At 41.7% G+C, this 21,988-nt stretch overlaps 1 protein-coding gene across 7 annotated transcripts in view; it reads right to left on the bottom strand.

The window, feature by feature from the left end:
• The window catches only part of SCAF8 (SR-related CTD associated factor 8), a 100,225-nt gene that overhangs the window by 62,064 nt on the left and 16,173 nt on the right, over positions 1–21,988 (bottom strand). For 4 of the 7 annotated variants that reach the window (XM_084827872.1, XM_084827874.1, XM_084827873.1 and 1 more), the window contains exons 2-9: positions 15,972–16,055; positions 14,552–14,596; positions 13,458–13,619; positions 11,894–12,050; positions 8,175–8,305; positions 7,417–7,593; positions 6,203–6,285; positions 1,403–1,517 (exon numbers count right to left, since the gene is read on the bottom strand). In XM_084827872.1, coding sequence (XP_084683998.1) covers positions 1,403–1,517; positions 6,203–6,285; positions 7,417–7,593; positions 8,175–8,305; positions 11,894–12,050; positions 13,458–13,619; positions 14,552–14,596; positions 15,972–16,055 — 954 coding nt within the window. The remainder of the gene's footprint in view (positions 1–1,402; positions 1,518–6,202; positions 6,286–7,416; positions 7,594–8,174; positions 8,306–11,893; positions 12,051–13,457; positions 13,620–14,551; positions 14,597–15,971; positions 16,056–21,988) is intronic. The other 3 variants (XM_084827876.1, XM_084827877.1, XM_084827875.1) reach the window with 1 other exon arrangement.

Raw genomic sequence — 21,988 nt, 5'->3', positions numbered from 1 at the left:
CTGAATTAAATTCGCCCATGCCTGTCCATTTTAGTTCGCTGATTCCCAAGATGTCGATGTTCAGTTGCCATCTCAAGTTTGACCACCTCCAGCTTACCTTGATTCATTGATTTGACATTCCAGGTTCCTAAACAATATTGTTCTTTACAGCATCGGATTTTCTTTTCACCACCAGACACATCCACCAGACACATCCAAGTCCTTTCGGCTTTGGCCCAGCTGCTTCACTCTTTCTGGCACTACATGGAAATACCCTCTGCTCTTCCCCAGTAGTATATTGGACACCTTCTTCCAGCGTTATATCTTTTCGCCTTGTGATACGTTCCATGGGGTTTTCTTGGCAAGAATACTGGAGTGGGTTGCCATTTCCTTCTCCAGTGGACCACATTTTGTCAGAACTCTCTGCCATGACCTGTCCGTCTTGGGTGGCCCTGCACGGCATAGTTTATGGCTTCACTGAGTTACGCAAGCCCCTTCGCCACAACAAGGCAGTGATCTATGAAGGGGCTTTGTACCATTACAAAACTACAAAGTAGGGTTGCAATGCTCTAGAACAAATTCACGCAGATATAATGGAAAGTTACCTACTAATAATTTTTTTTTTTTAATTATGCCCAGGATTATACACACTGCACCACAAAAAGAGATCCACATTCTGCACCAAATTAACCGAAAGCCTGTGCTCTAATTATACAAACCAACTTTTTATTTGCATTACTTTTTTCATTGCAAAAGTATTTTTCATTAAGACTAAGCTGTGAACACTTTTGTGAACATTTTGACAGGGGCAAAAAGTCCTTCTCCCCTTTAATTGTTGTAAGCCGCCTTGGGAGGGCTTCTGCCCTGAAAGGTGGCCAAGAAATATTTTAAATAAGATAATAAAATTTAATGATTGCTTTGGAAGGGGTCAAAAGCATTTGTCTATCCAGAGTAAAGGCAATGCACTCTGAATTTCTGAGTTTGTAAGAATATTCAGAGTTGCTTATGTGTGCAACCCTCTGCCTCCCCATTTGAGCTTTGGACATGGAAAGCTGCTTAAAGGGAATGTCACTGGGATGTGCATCCTATTTTCCCACTATTTTCTAGTTTCTCTTTAAACTGCTTTTGCCAACCCCACAAACAACTTTAGGACTCAGGGAAGTGCTTCTTGGTGACAACTGATGAGAGGTAGCCTCTTAAAAAAAAAAAAAAAGCTCAGCTGCATGTGTTGCTCTATGAACTGCTGACTCCACAACCAGAGAAAAGTTCAAAAGCAAATCAATTATAACAGTTTTCTATTTTATGATAAAGAACATGTAACATATGCTATCTTTTGCTGATTAGATGCATAATAATAATACAAAAGAAACTGAAAAAACCAAGAATCAGTAACATATATTGTCCAAAACGCAGAGTATTATACCTTTGGGGGCTGCTGCTCCAGAAGCTGCTGGCGGAGATGTTCGATGTTTTGTTGCTGTAATTGTTCAGCTAGTTGATGAAAAAGGGAGTTGTTCACAGATTCAGATACAAGGGGCCTGAAATGCACAGTCAGATCAGTCAATCTATTTTTTTAGTTCATGGTAATAACCTTACAGTAGAAAGCTACATCTGGGGTTAATTTGCAAACTGTTGATACATTCTTTAAGTTGATAGTGGCTTGGATCCAAAAATGTTGGTGTGTGATTAGAAGGCACTTCTGTTCATACAAGGTTAGTTCCCAAATTCCCATCCTTGTTGCAACCCCCCAAAGCCAGATCCTATGTTATTCCAGAGGGATCCCAAATTCTGAGAAGCACCTTTTTGGTGGCAGAGGGGGCTGCAGTGGGAAGGAAGAAGTGAGAAAGCTCTCTTCAGTAGTATTTATTATTAAGGGAAATTATACTCTGCCTTTCTGATTCTAAACAAACTACTCCAGGCAGCTTACAACAAACTCATTAAAACAAGTTCATAGAGTAAAACAGAGCAGAACTCTGTTCACGGAAGTGAGGACTGAAGTCAATGTTCTATGTACACAATCAATGGGACTTCAGACTTTGAAAATACATTTTAGGAACAGGGCATAATCTGTAATATTTGTATGAACAAATCAATTTTTGAAAGAGACCAGCAACTGTGTAAATCCAGAGATCTACCTCTAGTGAAATGAGTGGAGAAAACTGTTGCAGGTAAGGGAACTCTGTAAGTGCATCACTTATTTTTCCCAAACTTGGATGTTTTCCTTAATAAATCCATTATCTAAAAACCACCACAGCTCCTTATGCGAGAGAATACTACCCATCTATTGGCTCTCATGGTTGGGTTTCTCCCAATTATACAGAGGCTGGGAAGGTAGGGTAAAGGAGATGAGCTGGAATCTAAAGAGTCCCATGTGAGGTATAGGTGTTGTCAATTGTCCTTTTCCACCCCAGCTCCTCATGCTGTACTGAACGCAGCTAAAGAAGGTGCCCTGAGGATAGGCTTAGGCTGAGGGGGAAGGTGCAAGAGGGAGTTTGAACAACTCAGCTGCATATACAGATCAACGTCTATGGTCCTTTATGTAATTATTTTAAACCCACTTTTCTATCTAAAAACATCCCAAGTGGTTCTTCAGATCCCAGTTATGATGTATAAAACAATAAACTCTGTGTAACGATAAGACCATTTTCTGAAGGGACTGCAACCATATCAACTGTTGACTTTTTAAAAGAAAGTAATAAAACATGTGTGTAAATTACTACATTTACTAGTGCAATAATGAAATACATTTAGCTTTATGTATAAAAGAGAAAGAAGCTTATTGGAAGACACTATGGCCTGGTTTGGATGTACATTTTCGATTATTAAACCAAGGTAATGCATGAGGCTGGGAACAGTGCATTCCACCAGTGCATTGCCCCTTCCCTCCTTGCCACACCATCGAAGACTTCCTGGGTTAATTAATGATAGTTTTCCATCTGAACAAATCAATCTCTGAAACCATGGTTTGAAGCTGGTTTTAAAATCATGGTTTGTTCCAATCCTGGTAACCATGGTTTCCTGATTCAGACATAATGGGTAAACTGTTGTTATCCAGGAAATCTTCAATTGTGGCATGCCAAGAAAGCAGGAGAAATAAAGACTTAATAGGCAGAGTTATGTACTTCCTATATCTCTACCTATTCTAATTTGCAGACCTATTTTGAGCATGAAAAATGAGGAAAGGAACTTCTGTAACCTGTGCTGAGACCCTAGGATAGGACAGCAAAGAAGAAGAAAAAAAAAAGCATATAAAACAAAACCTATTTTATGCTGAGTTTTTTTATTAATTTCAAATTCATATATCTTGAAATAGATGCCATCTAGAAAATACCTTGTAAAATCTTAAAATATTAACAATTACAAATGATGAATGAGGTCTAAAGAAATATTTCATGAGTTCAAAGAATCTACACACTTTAGTCTGTATTAAGAATTACATTAAAATTCTAAAATTGAGCCCCATGTTTTGAACACTGGGCTTCTTTCTTGCCAGTAAACAGAAGCAATACCAAAAGCAGCAAACACAACTATGTAACAAAGGCTGTAGGAAGAATAACATGACTTAAGACGATTCCATTAAAATTTAAATCCACTGAAAATCCGCAGTAAAGGAAGTATTTATTAATATGTTGGAATAAACAAAACATTTGACACTGTTAGTGAGAAGAAAACTATTTTTCTTACAACGTCTGAAAAAATAAATCTTAGAAAATATGACACAATTATTTTTTAAGCATGATCCACATAAAGAGAGTTGGACTGCGTATTTCTGCAAAACATGGCCCCTCCAAGAAATTCCTGACTTGTGTTGCTGAAAACATCCTCCTACAGAAAGTGGAGGAAGGAACTAGAGGATCAGCTATTCTTCACTTGATCCTAACCAACACAGATGACTTAGTAGATAAAGTAGCAGTTATAGGAACTCTGGGGGAAAGTGACCATGTTATACTTGAGGTCTTGGTTCTAAAAGAAGCAAAAGCCGAGTGTAGCCAAACGCGTACCCTGGATTTTAGGAAAGCTGATTTTAAACTCAGAACAATGATCAGTAAGGTCCCATGGCAAGCAACTCTAATGAGAAAAGGAGTCCAAGATGGGTGGGAGTGTTTAAAAAAGGACATTCTAAAGACACAATTACAAACAATTCCAACAAGAAAAAAAGGTGGTAGACAACAGAAGAAGCCAGTGTGGCTTCACAAAAAGTTAGAGATGACCTGAAAACAAAAAAGGACACATAAAGGAAGTGGAAGGAAGGCCAAGCTACAAAGAAGAGTACAGGCAGGTAGCACAGAATTGCAGGCATGGTGTCAAGAAGGCTAAAGCTGAGAACGAGCTGAGGTTAGCAAGGGATGCTAAAATCATCAACAAAAAAGCTTTCTTCAGATACGTGCATAGTAAAAGACAGAGGAAAGAAATGGTGGTTCAACTGTTAAATGAGGATGGCAAAATGATAACAGATGACAAAGAAAAGGCAGAGGTGCTCAATTCCTACTTCAGCTCAGTCTTCCCTGAAGGAGGGTCTATGACCCCCCTGGCAAAGGCGAAGTACAGGCTGAAGGGGCAGGATTGCAGCTTGAGATTGATAGGCATATGGTCAAGGAATACCTAATTAGTTTGAATGAGTTCAAATCTCCAGGGCCAGATGAACTGCATCCTCGAGTAATAAAGGAACTGGCAGAAGAACTCTCAGAACCGCTGTCTATTCTGTTTGAGAAATCATGGAGTATGGGTGAAGTGCCAGATGACTGGAGGAGAGCTAATGTTGTCCCTATCTTCAAAAAGGGCAAAAAGGAGGAACCTGAGAACTACAGACCAGTCAGTCCGACATCAAACCCTCGGAAAATTCTGGAGCAGATTATAAAGCAATCCATCTTTAAGAACCTTGACAACAATGCAGTGAGTACTCGAAGCCAACATGGATTTGTCGAGAACAAATCCTGCCAGACGAATCTGATCTTATTTTTTGACCAGGTAACCTCCCTTGTGGACTGTGGGAATGCTGTGGAAATCATATACCTCGACTTCAGCAAAGCTTTTGACACAGTGCCCCATGATATCCTGAAGAGCAAACTAGCTCGAAGTGGGCTAGATGAAACAACGATCAGGAGATCCACAGTTGGCTACAGAATCGGACTCAAAGAGTGCTTATAAATGGGAATGTCTCAAACTGGGGAGAGGTAGCGAGCGGGGTACTGCAGGGCTCAGTCCTGGGCACAGTGCTCTTCAACATTTTTATTACTGACTTGGAGGAGGTGCAGTGAATGCTGATCAAATTTGCAGATGACACAGAATTGGGTGGGATAGCTAATACCTTGGAAGACAGAAACAAAATTCAAAGTGATCTTGATAGACTGGAGCGCTGGGCAGAAAACAACAGAATGCAATTTAATAGGGATAAATGCCAAGTTCTGCACCTAGGAAAAAGAAACCAAATGCACAGTTACAAGATGGGGGATGCCTGGCTCAACAACACTACAAGAGAGAAAGTTCTTGGAATTGTTGTAGATCACAGGCTGAATATGAGCCAACAATATGATGTGGCTGCAAAAAAGGCCAATGCTCTTTTGGGATGCATTCATAGAAGCATAGCTTCCAAATTACGTGAGGTACAAGTTCCCCTCTACTCAGCACTGGTTAGGCCTCATCTGGAGTACCGTGCCCAGTTCTGGGCACCACACTTTAAGAAGGATGCAGACAAACTGGAGAGGGTTCAGAGGAGGGCAACGAAGATGATCAGGGGACTGGAAACAAAGCCCTATGAGGAGAGACTGAAAGAACTGGGCATGTTTAGCCTTGAGAAGACTGAGGGGAGATATGATAGCGCTCTTCAAGTCCTTGAAAGGTTGTCACAGAGAGGAAGGCCAGCATCTCTTCTCGATCATCCCAGAGTGCAGGACATGGAATAATGGGCTCAAGTTACAGGAAGCCAGATTCCGGCTGAACATCCGGAAAAACTTCCTGACTGTTACAACAATACGACAATGGAACCAATTCCCTAGGGAGGTGGTGGGCTCTCCCACACTGGAGGCATTCAAGACGAGGCTGGACAGCCATCTGTCAGGGATGCTTTGACTTTGATTCCTGCACTGAGCAGGGAGTTGGACTCCATGGTCTTATAGGCCCCTTCAAACCCTACCATTCTATGATTCTATATGCACTTTCCAACCTACTTCCAGTTAACATATTAAATGAAGAGCATTTAACTCAAAATAAAATAAAATCTTACAGTTGAGAAGCTGGAGTTTCTTTTTTAGGCTCTTCATTAATGTCAGGTTCTTCCCCAAAATCCCCAAACCTATCCATCAGCTTCTAGGAAAAAACAAACTATGCATTAGAAATGCACCATACATACACCACTAATGGTGATGTTTAAAAGAAAAGGTTGCTACCTTGCTAGCTGCATCTATTTGATTAATTAGATGTGTAAATTTTTGGATGTTTCAGATATTGACCCGGTTCACATGATCAAACAACCCATAGTTAACAACCCATGGGTTGCTTGTGAGCACATGAGCATGCTGGCTCCTGACTTGCCTGCTTCCACTTTGTTTTTTACCATGACATCCATACTCGGAATTCTGGGTTGTTGAGGAAGAAACAATACAGAGTTTTAACCTATGATTTGTTTTTGGGTTAGAACTCTGGGTTGTTTCTCCCTCAACAATCCAGAGTTCCAGGTTCAGATGTCATGGCAAACAACTCAGCTCTTGAGCTGTTTAGCAAAGTGGAAATGGGCAAGCGGTCAGGAGCCAGCAAGCTTGCACCCAACCAAGCCACAGTTAACAATCTATGAGTTATTTAATGGTCCAAACCAGGTAACCTATTCATTGTACTTGGCATGTGAAAATGGTAAAAATACAGATAACCTATATAATACCAGGAGACTAATGCAAAACAGTACCTTCTAGAACTACATTTTACAACTGACTTAAATGTAATGCTGGACATGTTAAAAAAAACAAAAACAAAATCCATATGCAGCCAGTGTAACATTTAAATTGGGTTATCTATATGCATGTCAACAATCTGTGTCTCGAGTTTATATTACGCTGGTGTACTAATGCAAAGGCATTAATGCAAACATGGTGCCAGCCATATGGAACCTTGTGTGGACAAGCTGTTTTACGTGCGTGAATCAAGGTTTAAATCAGACTTTATAAACTCGTCTACTGGATCCAACAGTAAGCCACTACGTTTGCAAGGGGGAAATAACTCGTAATACGGTCTGTTAGCTAGAAAAGTAGAATACAGGATTTGAGGGAAAGATTAATCCAATGATCCAGCATTCAGGACTGTGCATACAGTTCCCAACACTGGATCAAGAAATGTAAGCAAAGCACCAAACAGATGGTGATAACACTGATCACCTGCTTGTGGGTGGGTGGGACAACACAAATTAGAAGTAAAATGTTTCTTCAAAGCTGGTAAATCAACTTCTACCTTGTTAAAAGAGACACTCTGTTCTAGTGGATTAAGTGTATTGGCAGCAGCGGCAGCAGCTGTAAGTTGTGCAGTGAGGGCTTGTAACTGAACAACGAGACCAGCATCCAGTGCTTGAAGTAGTGATGGCTGTGGTTTCTGCTGTTGCATTTGCAATGTCTGTATCAGCTGCTGAAGCTGAAACAGGGTAGAGAGGAGAAAAATGACATAATTTTTGCTAGTATCATCTACATAAACCTGAGTTAAACATCAGTTCTGATATTGGTAATTACGGTGTGTTGCATGCCCAGCTACTCTTAAAATGTATTTTCGATAGACAGAAATTGAAGACCCCCCCACCAAAAAATACTCCAAAACAAAACTCACATCCATATACATAATATTCAATTTGTTCAAGAAATTTTTAGCAAACCTACAATGCAGTTTACTACAATGAAAGAGTCAAGATGGACATGTTGGTATACAAAAAGCAGGGCATGAAATGCTGGATTTGAAAACTCTGGCACAGAATGCAGTAAGACATTTACTGGTATTCAATATCACATTCAATATTTATTATTTATTTATTACAACTATTTATGTCCCTCTTCCAGGATACAAATCAGCCTTCCAATAAACTAAGAATCAAAACAGGGTTAAAATAACAAATATTTAAATTTAAATTATTCTTATACCCTTCATGGATGATTGAAACTAGCTGTGAAGCAGCACGACTATACAAGTCTGAGGAAATTTTTTAAAAGGCAAACACATTTTACCTGTTGGCCTTGTGGACTCTGCAGGATCTGTGCTACAGCAGCAAGTGTATCTGTATTAGTTATCTGAGACACCCAAGGATCTGGTAAACTTTGGATCACATTGGCTGGTGTAGCAGGTGTCACTGGGGTTCCTGAAAACAAGGGAAAAGGCAAGAAGTTCTCATCACATACTTGTTAGACAATCTCAGCAAACAGCAATGATACAAATCAACCAAAATTATTTATATCTTTATCCAGATTTTTCAGCAAAGCACGTGAAAGCTTAAGAGCCACTTAAGGCAGATACATAAGGGCAACCAAAAGGCCACGTGGAGGCCTTCTATGTGTCCTCCTGCAGGTGTTCAAACTGCACCTGCCACACCAACCACCAAATCCTGCCCCACCTCGCCTGCTCACACATCACTGCTGCTGCTGCAATTTTGCTCAGGAAGATGCTACATGAGAAGAGTCATCTTGGTGCACCATTTTCCACAGGTGGGCTATTGGAAGCATGATTTAAATGGACAAGATGGTATGCAGGCGAGTCATCCCATGCACCATCTTCCCCATTTAAATAGTATGCCTCCTCCTGCTGCCCATATATGTGTGTGTGCATGTGTGTTTGGATGATTGAGAGTGGGGGCAGGGGGAAGACTGTGCATGTGTTTGCCTGAGTGTGGGTGCAGCCCCCAACCTGCTGTGGTGACATGGGGCAAAAAGGTTGCCCACTTTATGTGGTTGGCCATGCTTAATTGGCTCTCCACTGACAGGTAGGATCAAATGCACCCCAGCAACACTGGGGTAAAAATATACATAAAACTTTTTATGTTTTCCACAACCCCATGTTCCAGTTAGTCCCCAACCAGGTGAAAGTGTGAATTGCCATCTGGGGTTTCAGGGGGCCCATCCTTAATTTAATGAAGAAATCAATGTTTTTATTCTTATGGCTTTGAGAGTCAATTCTATCCATATTGGAATGGCTGAGACAACGGAAAAACCACGCACAGTGCTACGGGGCAAAGTGACCCTGCCAAATCCAGTCTAAATTTATTAATTACTCATCATGTCTACGGATGGTTCATTTACAGAAAGATCTTTGCAAAATGTATCGTTGAGTGTCATCCTCAAAATTTCCAGGACACAATGACAATGGTCTCTTAAAAGAATCAATAAATTCTTCAGATTTGATGATTGGTTTCAATGATCAAATGTAAGACACAAGCTTGCCCCGTATGCAACCTATAGAATATGTTTGCTAAGACTCCCTCACAATGCTGAGTGCCATATAAGAATGCTACAACTGATGAACAATTAGTGCCATTCAGATGAAGAAGACAGCGCGGACACGTGTAACCAGATGCCCTTCACATACACTTCCAAATGCATGAACAAATGGTGGTCAACGGAGCTTTTTCTTCTTCTCCAAATATAGTGGACATTGCCTGCTTAAATGCCTCTATTGTTTGGAAGTTGAACAATCCATGATGGTGTAAACATCCCAAATCTAGGTCTAAAGCTAATGAAACCCTTCGTTGAGTCTAGGGGAGGGATGGGGAACCTCTGGATCCCTATCTAGCCCAGAAGCTTGGGCTCCCTCCACAGGCCCCACCCCAAGACCTGGAGGCTACCAGAGACTTGGGGAAGGGGTGGAGAAAGGAATCCCATTATCTCTGATCACAGATAAGAGAGGGATCCCCCTTATGTAGCATGCTACTTGCCTTCCCTACTGGGAGGAGGAGTGGCATGCCAAGTGCTTTGCCTGCCCTGTGTCCTCTCTAACAGGCTGGGGAAACTTTGGTGCCCATGAGCTTTCCCCTGCTGGGAAAAGCACATGCACACCAAAGACAGGAGCAAAGGGCTTGGCTTTGCTCCCCACAGGATTCCCCCAGCTACGGAAAGCCTTGGTAGATCAAAGACGAGCCTACTCAGGCCCCTTTGCTCACTTCTCCCCTGCATTCCCATGTAGGGAATGTGAGGGAGAAGTGAAGCTGACTCTGTCCCCTTTGCTCCTCTGTCCTTCCGATGGAGGAGTGAAGAACTGAGCTGGCTCGTCTTCACCTGCCAAAGTGGGTGAAGGCGACAGCTTTGTCCTCCCCAAAGCTGTTCCAGCTAAGATGTCAGGTGGAGGAGCTCCAACTGGTGCTTCAGCCAGGGACCAAATGACATCTGGGTGTGTGGCCCCACCCACTGACATCAGGGTGCTTTGCCAAACCTGCTGACATCATTCAGCCCATGGAGGGCTGGGCGTGGGTTATCTGACTCTCCATCCCATACAAGTTTCCCATGCCTGGTCTAGGGGCATGGCCAGTTTGCCTGATGTTAAGAGAGGCAGTCTTAGCAGTGGCAGGCCCTACCAGTTCTGGCACCAAAAAGAGGGGGAAATGTCATTTCTATGGGCAATGATAAAAAAACATAGCAACAATGTGCTTCACATCTGTCCTACTCATGAAATGTAGTGATTGTGCACAGATTCCTCAAGTAGCATGTGCTATGGTTGCAAGATCTGTGAGATTTGTTGTTGTTACTGATAATTCAGAACTCATGATTATTGCAGTTATACCTGTGCAACTGCAAAAATTATGTTATATGTAAGCGAATAGCACTTTTTATGTTTAAAAAATTGTGGGGTCACTTGGATCCCACATACCTATTGTGTGGGTTAATGTACTTTACATTGTGCAGGATTATTTGACCCTGATGACTTATATGCAAATATATTGTTTTACTGGGAAAAGAAAGATGTCAATACAGGCATGATTTTTTTTTTTTACTTGCTAGTGGTGTCATACTTAATAACTACCACCAGGTGTTTTATCTGTATGGCTTTCTTGGGTACATTTGACCTTGATACTGGACTGATGCAGTTTATTTTTCTATCAACACAGCATTAAATGAGCAAGCATTAAATGATTCTTTTCTTCAAAGAATTAGGTTCAAATTCTTTGAAGAAAAACTAGAGAGGGGTTTTTCCTAAAGACACTATTTTTTTCCTCATCAACTTACTACAATTTATCATAATACTACCTAAGAATGGATCAAAATACCAGGATTAAGATATCAAAATACTGGAGAATGTAATCCCTAGCCAGGGAGGTAAACATCCATACTTCAGACATAAAACAGGCATCTGCACACATGGATACCCCAGCAGAGAATGAACAACTGCAATAAGGGTGCAATCCTATCCAGATAGGTGGCCGCCTCCGAAATCAGAGGTGACCGCCTATCCAATGCAGGCCAGGAGAAGCACGGAGGGGATCGTTCCCTCTGCGCTTCTCCTGCCCTGCATTTTTGGCTAGACAGCCAATTGCTGTCTAGCCGCGGGAGGGCAGAGCGGGGGAGGAGGCTGCTGTATGACACACTGGATGTGTTGTACAGGCATTTCCGCCCTGCCCACCCCGGAACGCCCCTTTTCAGCCGCTCTGCGCTCCTCTTGCAAGCGCGGAGGATGGGGCTGTTCCGCACTGCCTCAGAGGCAGCATGGAAGTGGGGGGAGGTCGGTTCTCCGGTTCTTCCACGCGGGCTCTGAAGTCGGTTCCCAGAAAACAAGATATCCTATGGCCGTCTAGCCGCTGTCTAGCGGCCGTAGGATTGCTCCCTAAAATAATTAAGCATAAGTCACATATCATCCTTTGCCAAATTAAAGCCACAAGAAAGCATTAATAGAGAAAAAGATTTTGAACATGGACAATGATCATGAAGGTAAAAACAAAACAATACAATCATGTTTTTTTTATTACCTGGTGTATTGTTGCTCATGGTAGCAGTTGTCCCAGGCAAGACAGGGGTCACAACTGGAGGAGGAATTCCTGCTGCCATATCTAGTAGAGGCTGGATAATTTCACTTTTGAACACATTATTCTTCTGCCACAAATTGAGCACTCTAACAATTTTACTCTAAAAGGAATAAATGGTAACACAAAAATACTGGAATTCGCATTATATAAATCTCTACTATTCCAAACTAAACAGATCTTGGAGTAAAGCTTGTGAGCCTTTGGACAATTCTCCAAAGCATGGTTTGGAGGATCAGGAATGTGCTGCAGGCTTATGTGCTCCCTCTTGCTCTCTTGAACATCAATTTTCTCCTCCATTTCAAGGTTGTTTGCCATAATGTCCAGATGATGTACCCGCCAAAGTGTAGTTTGCAAATCCTCTTTAAACCATGGTTCGGAGGTTGGTGCTAATAATAGTTTGCCCAGTTCAGACATCAAGGCACGCTGTAGATACCGTAACCCAGAAATGCATGAGGGACTCAGTATGCAAGAGCAAAGAAGGGGGTGAGAGAGCCCATGTACTCTCTTTATCTCCAAGCCATATTTGAGAAGATCATCTGAACTAAACCTATGTGGGACAGTAAATAGATTACAGGGAACCCTTTTGGACCCATGAGCACATGTGGCAACTTGAGAAATTGCCCTCGTTACCGCCACAAAATGGCTGCCATAGGAGGTGTGGAAAAGGACAAGTAATTTGCTAAAAACTGAGTACAAAGCAAATATGGGGCTGAGCCCCAACACACTAAACGACTCCTTTGAACCCACAGTTTTCAGCACCCACAGAACCTACCTCACAGAAGGCAAACTCTCCCCCCGCCTCATTTTCCCCTATCTCTTTTTCTCTCTCACGCTACCTTACCACCCATACATTCTCTCTCTCTCTCACCCTGGTTCACCACCCATAGATACTCTCTCTCACACACACATTCACCCCCCCCCTGCCCCAGCCAGCCATCCTCCATCCATTCTCTTTTCTCTTTAACCCCTGCCTTTACCCATCATGCATGCATACATACACACATGCATGCCCCTCCCTTCTCCTCACTACAGGTACATGAACTAACATTATTAAGGTTGCTGAAAAGACTGCTGAGATAGTGTAAGAGAAGTTGCTTCGAGCAATTAGCAAAAGCATTTTACAAGCGATTACTAGTGATTATTATATATCAACAGTGTAAGAGTATACAAAAGTCATAATTCTGTCATAAAACTATACTCCCTGTACTCTTTACACAAATATTGAAATTAGTACAAGATTTCCATATTTTGCTGCAATTCTTAAAAAGTGTTAGAAAAATCATTACTTTAAAAAGCTAATCTATGGCAATCACACTTTTTTCATAATAAGCTGACACTTTTCTCCCAAATTCTCAATGGCAACTTATGCCTATTTCCCAGGAATATTGTGAAGAAAATATAGATGCATAGCTGGATCATCTATAATACTAAAATGAAGTTTACATAAGTTGAATTTCAGTAACTGGGTTGTTTACTTCTGAAGGAAAAAATATAAAAGACTGCATACCTTGTCATCTCCAGGGCAACGGTATAAATTCTGGAAAGTGCTAATGATGTTATTGCTAAATCTAGGAGCAAACACATCCTTTTCTTGTCCAAACTGATGTCGAGACTGTCGAACGATAGAATCAATGACATATAAGCCAGGCACCTTGTATTCTGGTTTACACTATAAAAGAGAATAGGAAGAATGCACTGTTTTTATATGTGAACAATTTGCTGACTGCAGTTTACATTACAGAAACCTAGGTAGCGGAAACAATAATAGCAAACTGGAATACTGACCCAGCTGCATTACTGTTTAAATAGTTCAACGTATTTATAAAATGGCAACAAAACGGCAAATTGAAGATACTGTTCTAGTCTCTAAAATTATCTGATTTTTTTTTACTAACCTTGCATAAAATTGGGCTTAAGTAGCTTAAGCCTTCCAACAACAACCTATCATAAGTAGTGTGATGCTTTTTGCTGTAGTACAAATGACTCTACTGCACCGTGTGCATGTCACAACATTACTCACAATGCAGAATGATGTATTATTAAAAGCAAGCTTCCATTACAGCTTCAACTACTAAGAAGGTTTCACACAACTTTGGATAACTTTCACTCCCAAAATAATGGTAAACATATTGTATGTATAGGGTAGAAATTATATAGGGTGAAGTCCAATGGCGTCCATTCACCAATGGAATGGACGACACTGGTGGAACTTACACTCCTTCCCCCTGCATGCCTCCAAATTATGCTCTGGGGAAGACCTCATGTGATGTTGGATGGAAATCATATTGTTTACATATTGCAAAATTACAATGTTGGAAGCTGCCTTAGGACAGTTTTACCCTAAAAGGTAGCCTACACTTCTTTTAAATAAATGAATTATTATTTAACACTAAAAATGAAACAACTGCCACAACATAAAACAAGACTTTCTTGGTTATCACGAGGATTACATTTTTAGGCTGTGATGCTATGCACATACTCCGTGAAGTAAATTTCACTAACATTAATGGCGCTTTTTACCTATCTTTAAACATCTAAATTTGTATGTGCTAACAATACTACAGCTATAATGGGACATTTGTGTTTTGTTTAGTAGCTTACCTTTTGAATGAATTTCTCAACACTTTGTACAACATGCTTGTAGAACTAAAAGAAAACAAAAGGGATTTTTTACAGTGGGTGCAGCTATATAAAAATTCATCCCTCTTCTTGTTTTAGCAACTTCCCTGTTAATGTGCTGGGCTCAAACCAGTCAAGCACACATGCAGCTCACATGAGGAGGACCGGACCCCAACAGTGCTCAATACAACCCTATTTTCCTGTTCTTTCCCCATCCCCCACATATTGAAAACACACAGGCAGCTCAGGGCAGCATTGAAGGGAAAGGTAGGATGTGAAAGTTCCCACATGTCCATATAGTCCTCTCTCTATGCAATATGTAAATTACTTATGTCTCTAGTCCTTGCAATGTCCCCTTGAGCTGCCTAAACGTATGCCAATGTACTAATTTTGGTTGTGACTGTGGAGAGAAAGGTATTTAAAAACTGGTCCCTAAGGAGTCCCCCTGCACTCCATATGCAGACACTACACCTACCCTCAACTGGGCTGAGTGCTTAGTATCTACATAACAAACGACCCTGAAAGGATTTCTAGTGACTCCTTCTGTTCAACAGTTTAAGCCAGATCGAAGAAAATAATGGGGTTAAGTTGGTCTTCCTAGAAGGAAAATGTTGCCAATAAGATAGCAGTACAATCAATACTGTTGTTAACATTTCTGTATTGACTACGTGATGGGCAAATGTTGATGGCACTGAATTTGTATTGTCACATAACTACAGTCCAATACAGAGACATATTATGAGCTTGCTAGTATATGACTATAGCTACTAGACTCCTTTACACGTGATATAGGAAAAGATCAAATATACTAATACTAAAGAACGGATTATAAAATCCACTATGGGATTATGCTGTAATGGCTAAGAATATGAGAAAAAAGAAAAAAATGAATAATTATATAATTAATTGATCACCTTCTACCAATCAAATGCCATCTAGTTTAGTTTTCAATATTGCTTAGAAATGCGATGACCTTTTTTCCTTTTCCCTAGAATGTAGTCCTGATAAATATTTTCCTCTTTTGTTGTGTGGATTTTTAATTTGTTTTGATTTTGTTGTGAAGAAATTTTCTGTTTTGTCATTTTTAATAAAAAAAAATAAAAAATGAATGAATGAATCCTATCAGACTGCATGAGTGTGTAATTTATAATGCTCTACATGTTTCCAAGCAAATTTATTTTGTTCAGAATTAAGAAAAATACCATGATCATTGTCAGAATGTCAAACTATTTGGCAGATAATGTCCACCAGATTTTACATATTGATTAGAACATTATTTGGCACTATTTTTTAATTAAAAAATTAAATTGAAATAATGATCTGGAAACCATATACACTGCACTCCATTAACAAAGTCAACTACAATCTAAGAAACATTTGAAAACAGTAGTGAGCTTCCTACCTTTATAGCCTTGATTGCTGCCTTGGTAATCTGTGTCATTTTAGCCTTTGAAATAGGAGGTTTGTAGTCGTTCAGCGAGTACAACTGAAAGGAAAAAAAAGATGACTGTAACCAAAGACTGATTATATATATATAGATAGATAGATAGATAGAGAGATAGAGAGATAGAGAGAGAGAGAGAGAATCTGTAAGCAGAGTTTTACAGTCCTCCTATACACTCTCTCTCAGGCATTACAGACCACTGGCTCTTTAAGGCCAGCGGACGGGAGAAGCGGGGAAAGAGAATACACACACACTGCATGGTTTCCCGAGTTGAAAGAGTAGCATTCACTGTTCAGGAAGTCCTCCCTGACTTTTTAAACACCAAGACATGCACCTGAAGTAGAAGCATGGTAGGTGTTGCTGATCTGAAAAATGGTAGCCAGTATTTCTCTTGGTGCCATACTACATACACAGCATGGAAAACAACAATATAACATTCTGTTCCCTACTTCATATTTCCTCTTGCCCCTACTCACTGCTTCCTCCCAACCCTATACCATCTTCTAGAAATTATTCCTACAACTGCCCTGTCTGCTTGTTCTAGCGTGGCTGGGTTCCCCCCACCCCCCACATCCATTTCTGTCCTGCTTCCTTATATTCCAACTGGACTGAGCTATGACTCAGTCTAGCTTTGCGTGATGCCTCTACTGCAGACTTCCCTTTGAGATCACCCAAATCTTGCTACTAGTTCTTGCTCTCTCTCTCAAAACTAACAGATAGGACTAAGGAGCTGTATAGTGGTGGGAAGTGAGAGACAGATATAATGTGTCTCTCAGCTGCTTTCCTGAAGGGCAAATCCTACATTTCCAAGCAAATGAAAAACTGCATAGCTGCATTTATCTGTTTTTACTGCACAAGTGCAGAATCCAGTATCTGGCATTAAATTTGAGCCTTAATTTTTCAAGTAGCTTCTAAAACATAAAAATTCTGGCAGCATACAGGCAGTAGTAGTTTCTGTATCTTGAACAATCAACTATCTTTTTCCCATGGTCAGTTTTTCTTTACCTCTCAGCCATATAATTATGTTCTGTAACCCCTACACCTTATCCCATCAACACATGTGATTGCTTTTAAAACAAGGGTAAGCTGATTTCAGGCTCGTGCGATTTACTTTGTTTTTTACTAGAACTGTGACATCCACCAACCAGAGCCTTGCCTAAAAGACATACACTTAGGGTGCAATCCTATGGGGATAGGTGGCCGCCTCCGAACTCAATGCAGGGCAGGAGACGCATGAAGGGGACCATTCCCTCCGCGCTTCTCCTGCCCTGCATTTGTGGCTAGACAGCCGATTTTGGCTGTCTAGCCGTGGGAAGGCAGAGCGGGGAGGAGGCTGCCAGATGACACATAGGATACGCCCCATTTTGGCCGTCCCGTGCTCTTCTTCCGAGCGCGGAGCTTGGGGTCATTCCGCGCTGCCTGTGAGCGCGGAAGGGGGGGAAGGTCGGTGCTCCCAAGGTTGGTTCCCAGAAAACCACATATCCTATGCCTGTCTAGCTGCTGACTAGCGGCCATAGGATTGCCCCCTTAGAATTAAATAATTTATTCTGAGTACCAGAACTGAATGGAGATTACAGACCTTCCACACAAAAATCCAGTTCTGGTGAGCCCAAGTTTTCTTCACTTTAGCAGTATAACTTAGAGGGTTGGTGGGGAGTAATTTTGTGCTGCATTTGTTTACATGTTGGAAATCAGAAATAACTCCTGATTGACTGAAAATCATCCAGAAATCTACTAGTAGATACAGATCTACCTCCTGCTCCCCCCTGTTCTATAACCTTAAGAGTCTTGTGAAAAACATCAAGACCCAAACCTTTACCTCTTTTGACTTAATGAACTGTCATTTCTTGGACTCATCTAAAATGTGTGCAATACAGATATGGTGTTGAAAGGATTAAGCCTAAGCCTCTAAAACTAATTTCAGATTAATTAAAAATATTTCAATATTTAAGTTTTGTTAATTTATGTTATTAGTTTACAATGTCTTGTAGTAATTGATTATATGTACACATTAATGCAAATATAGTTAAATTTATTTATTTAATAAATTTATATACTGCCCTTCAATAGATATTTCCAGGGCAGTTCACATGAAAAATATATAAAGTAATAAATACAGGAAGTAAAATAACAGAATAAAAAGCATCTCATCAGGAGGCCTGGGAAAATTAATTTTTCGCCTGGACCAAAAATACATTAATGTCAGGCAAGCCTTCCTGGGGTGAGTAAGCCTAAGCACGGTGCTACAATGAGAAGACCCTCACCCCAGTCACCATACAATTCCGTTGAGAGGGCCTCTGAAGACGATCTCAGTTCACAGTCTGGTTGATGTGGGAGCATATGGTCCTTTAGATACCCTGGTCCCAAATTATGTAAGGTATCAAAAGGGAACCACCAGCGCTTTCAATTAGTCAGAAACAGACCAGAACCCAGAGCAGTTCTTCTAAGCACTGGCAAGCTAAGTTCCTCTCAGCCAGTTCCATTTAGCAGCAGCTGCATTTTGGCAATTCCATGTAGAGCACTGCAGTAGTCCTGGGAGGCTACTGGGAGGCTACTCAAGCATGGATAACTATGGCCAGGCTATCTCTGTCCAGGAGGGACAATTGGTGCACCAGTCTCAGCTGGTGAAAAGTCGCTCTATGGCACCAACATCATTTGGACCTCCAATGACAAAACTGGAGCACAGTCAGCACACCTCCTTTTAGGAGGACACCATCTAGAACAGATCGAACACAACCTCTCAGGGCAAATGAACCATCCATCAGTAGTACCTCCATCTTGTCAATACTGAGATCAGTTTATTGGCACTCATCTAGTCCATTACTGATTCCAGTCACCATTTAGCACTTTTAATGACTCACCTAAGTAAGATGTAAAGGAGGGAAAGAGCTAAGTATCATCAACATACTGGTGACACCTAACCGCAAAACTCTGGATCTCACTCAGTGGCTTCACGAATATTGAATAGCGTGGGAAACAAAATGGAACCCTGTGGGACCCCGAAGCAAAAATGCCATGGAACCATGCATTAGTTCCCCAGCACATCCCCTTGTGAAATTGCCCCTCAAGGCAGGAACTGAGCCATAAAAACACTTGCCCCCAAGACAGCCTATTCAGAAGGATACCACAGTCAATGGTAGTGAAAGCCACCAAGAGGCACAGGAGAATTAGCAGGATTGCACTCCTTCTTGTCCTCCTGGCTTAGGTCATCTATTAGGCCAATCAAGGCACTTTCTGTGCCAAAAGTAGGGCCAATAGCAGAATGATAATGACTCAAGTAAACCAGACTCATCCAGCAGTTATTGGAGTTGCCTAAGATGGAATATTTTCGACTGGCCAATAATTTTCCAATCCTCAGTCCAAGGAGGCTTTTTTAAGAAGTGGTCTTACAACTGCCTCCTTCAAAGTGGCTGGGACCACTCCCTCTTGTAACAAGGCATTTATCACCTCCTGGACCCAACTGGCCAATCCCCATCTGCTAGATAGCATAAGCTACAGTGGGCAAGGGTTGAGCAGGCATGTGGTATGCTGCACTCCTCTCAGCACCTTGTTCAAATCCTGAATCAACACAATAACTGAAACTCATTCCACAAAGCAAGACCAGATGGTGAGCCAGAGAAATCCCTTGACTAAACTGTCGAATCTGTGGTGTCCAGGTTGAGACTGTTATCAGTTAGACAACCTCGCTTTCCCCCTCACCATGGCAAGGGGTCAGCCAGGCTCTGATAAGCAAGATGAGTCTGAGGGTTCCTCTGAGCCCTGGAGCTATAGAGAAGAGGGAATGAACCCCGCCTCCTCCCCAGCCCCAAAGTTTGGCTGAAGAATGGGATCTGTTTTGACTCTGCACTTGGCAAGCACAAATGCAGAACCATAGCAACTCTCTGCCTCCCTTCTCCAGTTGTGAGTTGGAGGAGGGAAGACAGAGTCATATGGGCTTGTCTTTGCATCTGATGCGTGCTTTGGACACCTGTTAGGTGCAGAGACAGGGCAAGCCAATCCACCTCTGCCTCCTGCTCCGCACTGAAGGGGAGAGGCAGAGGCATGTGTGAACTTGCCTCTGTGCTCAATCGGTTCTCCAAATACCTGGCAAGCACAGAGTCAAAGCAACCCCCTGTTGCCCCCCTCCCAACAAACTTTTGGGGTGGTGGCAGGGGCTTGTTTTTGCATTCAGCAAAATCCATCTTCTCAGTTACAAGCCAAGAACTGGAGAGAGAAGATTTTCCCCTTACCTTGTGCTGCATTTCAGAGGCGCAACACAAGGTCATGGACAAGACCCTTCCCAGTGTGTGTGTGTGCGTGTGCGTGTCTTGATGACAAGTAGTATTAGGTTGGTTAACAAAGCAAGTCAATATGGTGTTGACCCCCTAATTTTATCCTCAAACTGCTCAAACATGTCACAACAGACCTTCAAGGGTTCGTTTGTTGTGGACAAGACTGCAACAGGCCCACTGGATGGCGCCCCACAGATATAGGCTTGATAATCTATGCTTGGTCAGAACACATCACAAATCACAGATATCTGTGTTTGGTCAGATTACATCAAATCTTCTGCCTCTTGTGTTCTAGCAATTCCCTTCCCTGCTTCATTGACCCAAGGTCCCTGGAAAACCAAGGGCCCAAGAAGCTCTGTACTATAAGAGAAGATGCTTAGGAGCAATCATGTCTAGTGCAGTGTAATTTACATATCCTACAAACTGGGTGCATTTTGGATGATCGTGGGGTTCTTTCCCCGCGATCAACTATCATGGCTTCTTTCCCCGCTCCTGTGCATGCTGGTTGCATGACTGCAATTTACGTAACTGCACAGGTTGCTGTGTCATCCAAAACCAGCATGTGGTGCGGGGGTGGGTGGCTTCTCACCCACCCCACAACCCTTACTACAAGCCATGGGTTGTACGGTGGGTAAGAAGGCGCCGCACCACGTTCGGACGATAGCAACCCACACTACATCACAGGTAATTATGTAAATCGTGGTTACGTGTCTGGGATATGTGGGGGCAGGGAAAAGAACCCATGATGGGTTCTTTCGCCCCCACGATCGTCTGAACCTGGTTAAAGGGACTAAGGTTTCAACAGAAATGTCAGACACGCCTAAAGGAAACTCCCTGAGAGTTTTCAGGAATCCCTCAGATTCCGTAAGGCCCTGGAAATAGGCCATCATAATATGTCCACCACCCATGCAAAGGAGAGCAGTTGATGAAAATCTAAACTTCAGCAGAAATGGTCTGATCATGACAAAGGATAAAAGATCCCCCACATTCAAATCACCATCTCCATGGCCATTCAAGAATACGAAATACCTAATGAGACCTGCCACAGGCGTAGGACCATGATTACCATGACAACCATGAACTACCCCAGACAAGATAGCCTTGGGATGATGCTGACATTCTCTAGATGTCATATTCTTTGACAAACTTTTATTTTTAGTTTGTTTAAGATACTGAAACATGTAGGTCATCTCTTTCAAGAATTCTGCCTATTTATAATATTGCTAACTATTTTGCTAATATGCATATAGATGGTAGGATAGCACAACAGAGACTCAGTCTAACTATTCACCAGTGACCGGAACACCAACTTTCATAATCCTATCTTACACAAGGTCAAAAACCTAAAAACAAATCCAATCCATGCAAAGGCACAACAAAGTCCTGGTTCCCTAACCCCCAGGCCCCAACCTACACTCCTACATCTATCTGCCAATTTATATGCAATGGTCCCAAGGCATATGGGATTAGCCTAGGGATGAATCCAATCCATGCAGAAGCACAGGCCTATGTATAGAAAATTCCCCCAGTACTCAATAGCTATAAAGTCTGATATCTGAAGTGAGAATGATAGAACTCTTATTCCCCTAGTTGGGTCCCAGAACAAATAGTTACCCTGCAAAATTGAATCTTATTTCTATGTAAATTAAGTGTGAAGTTTCTTAAAGATTAACTATAAATCCATCATTTATATTTCCTACTATT

The sequence above is a fragment of the Heloderma suspectum genome, chromosome 1 (genome assembly GCF_057233095.1).
Source record: "Heloderma suspectum isolate Gila_16-S chromosome 1, 16-S_ref, whole genome shotgun sequence".
Classification (NCBI taxonomy): domain Eukaryota; kingdom Metazoa; phylum Chordata; class Lepidosauria; order Squamata; family Helodermatidae; genus Heloderma; species Heloderma suspectum.
This window is presented reverse-complemented; position numbering and strand designations above follow the sequence as displayed.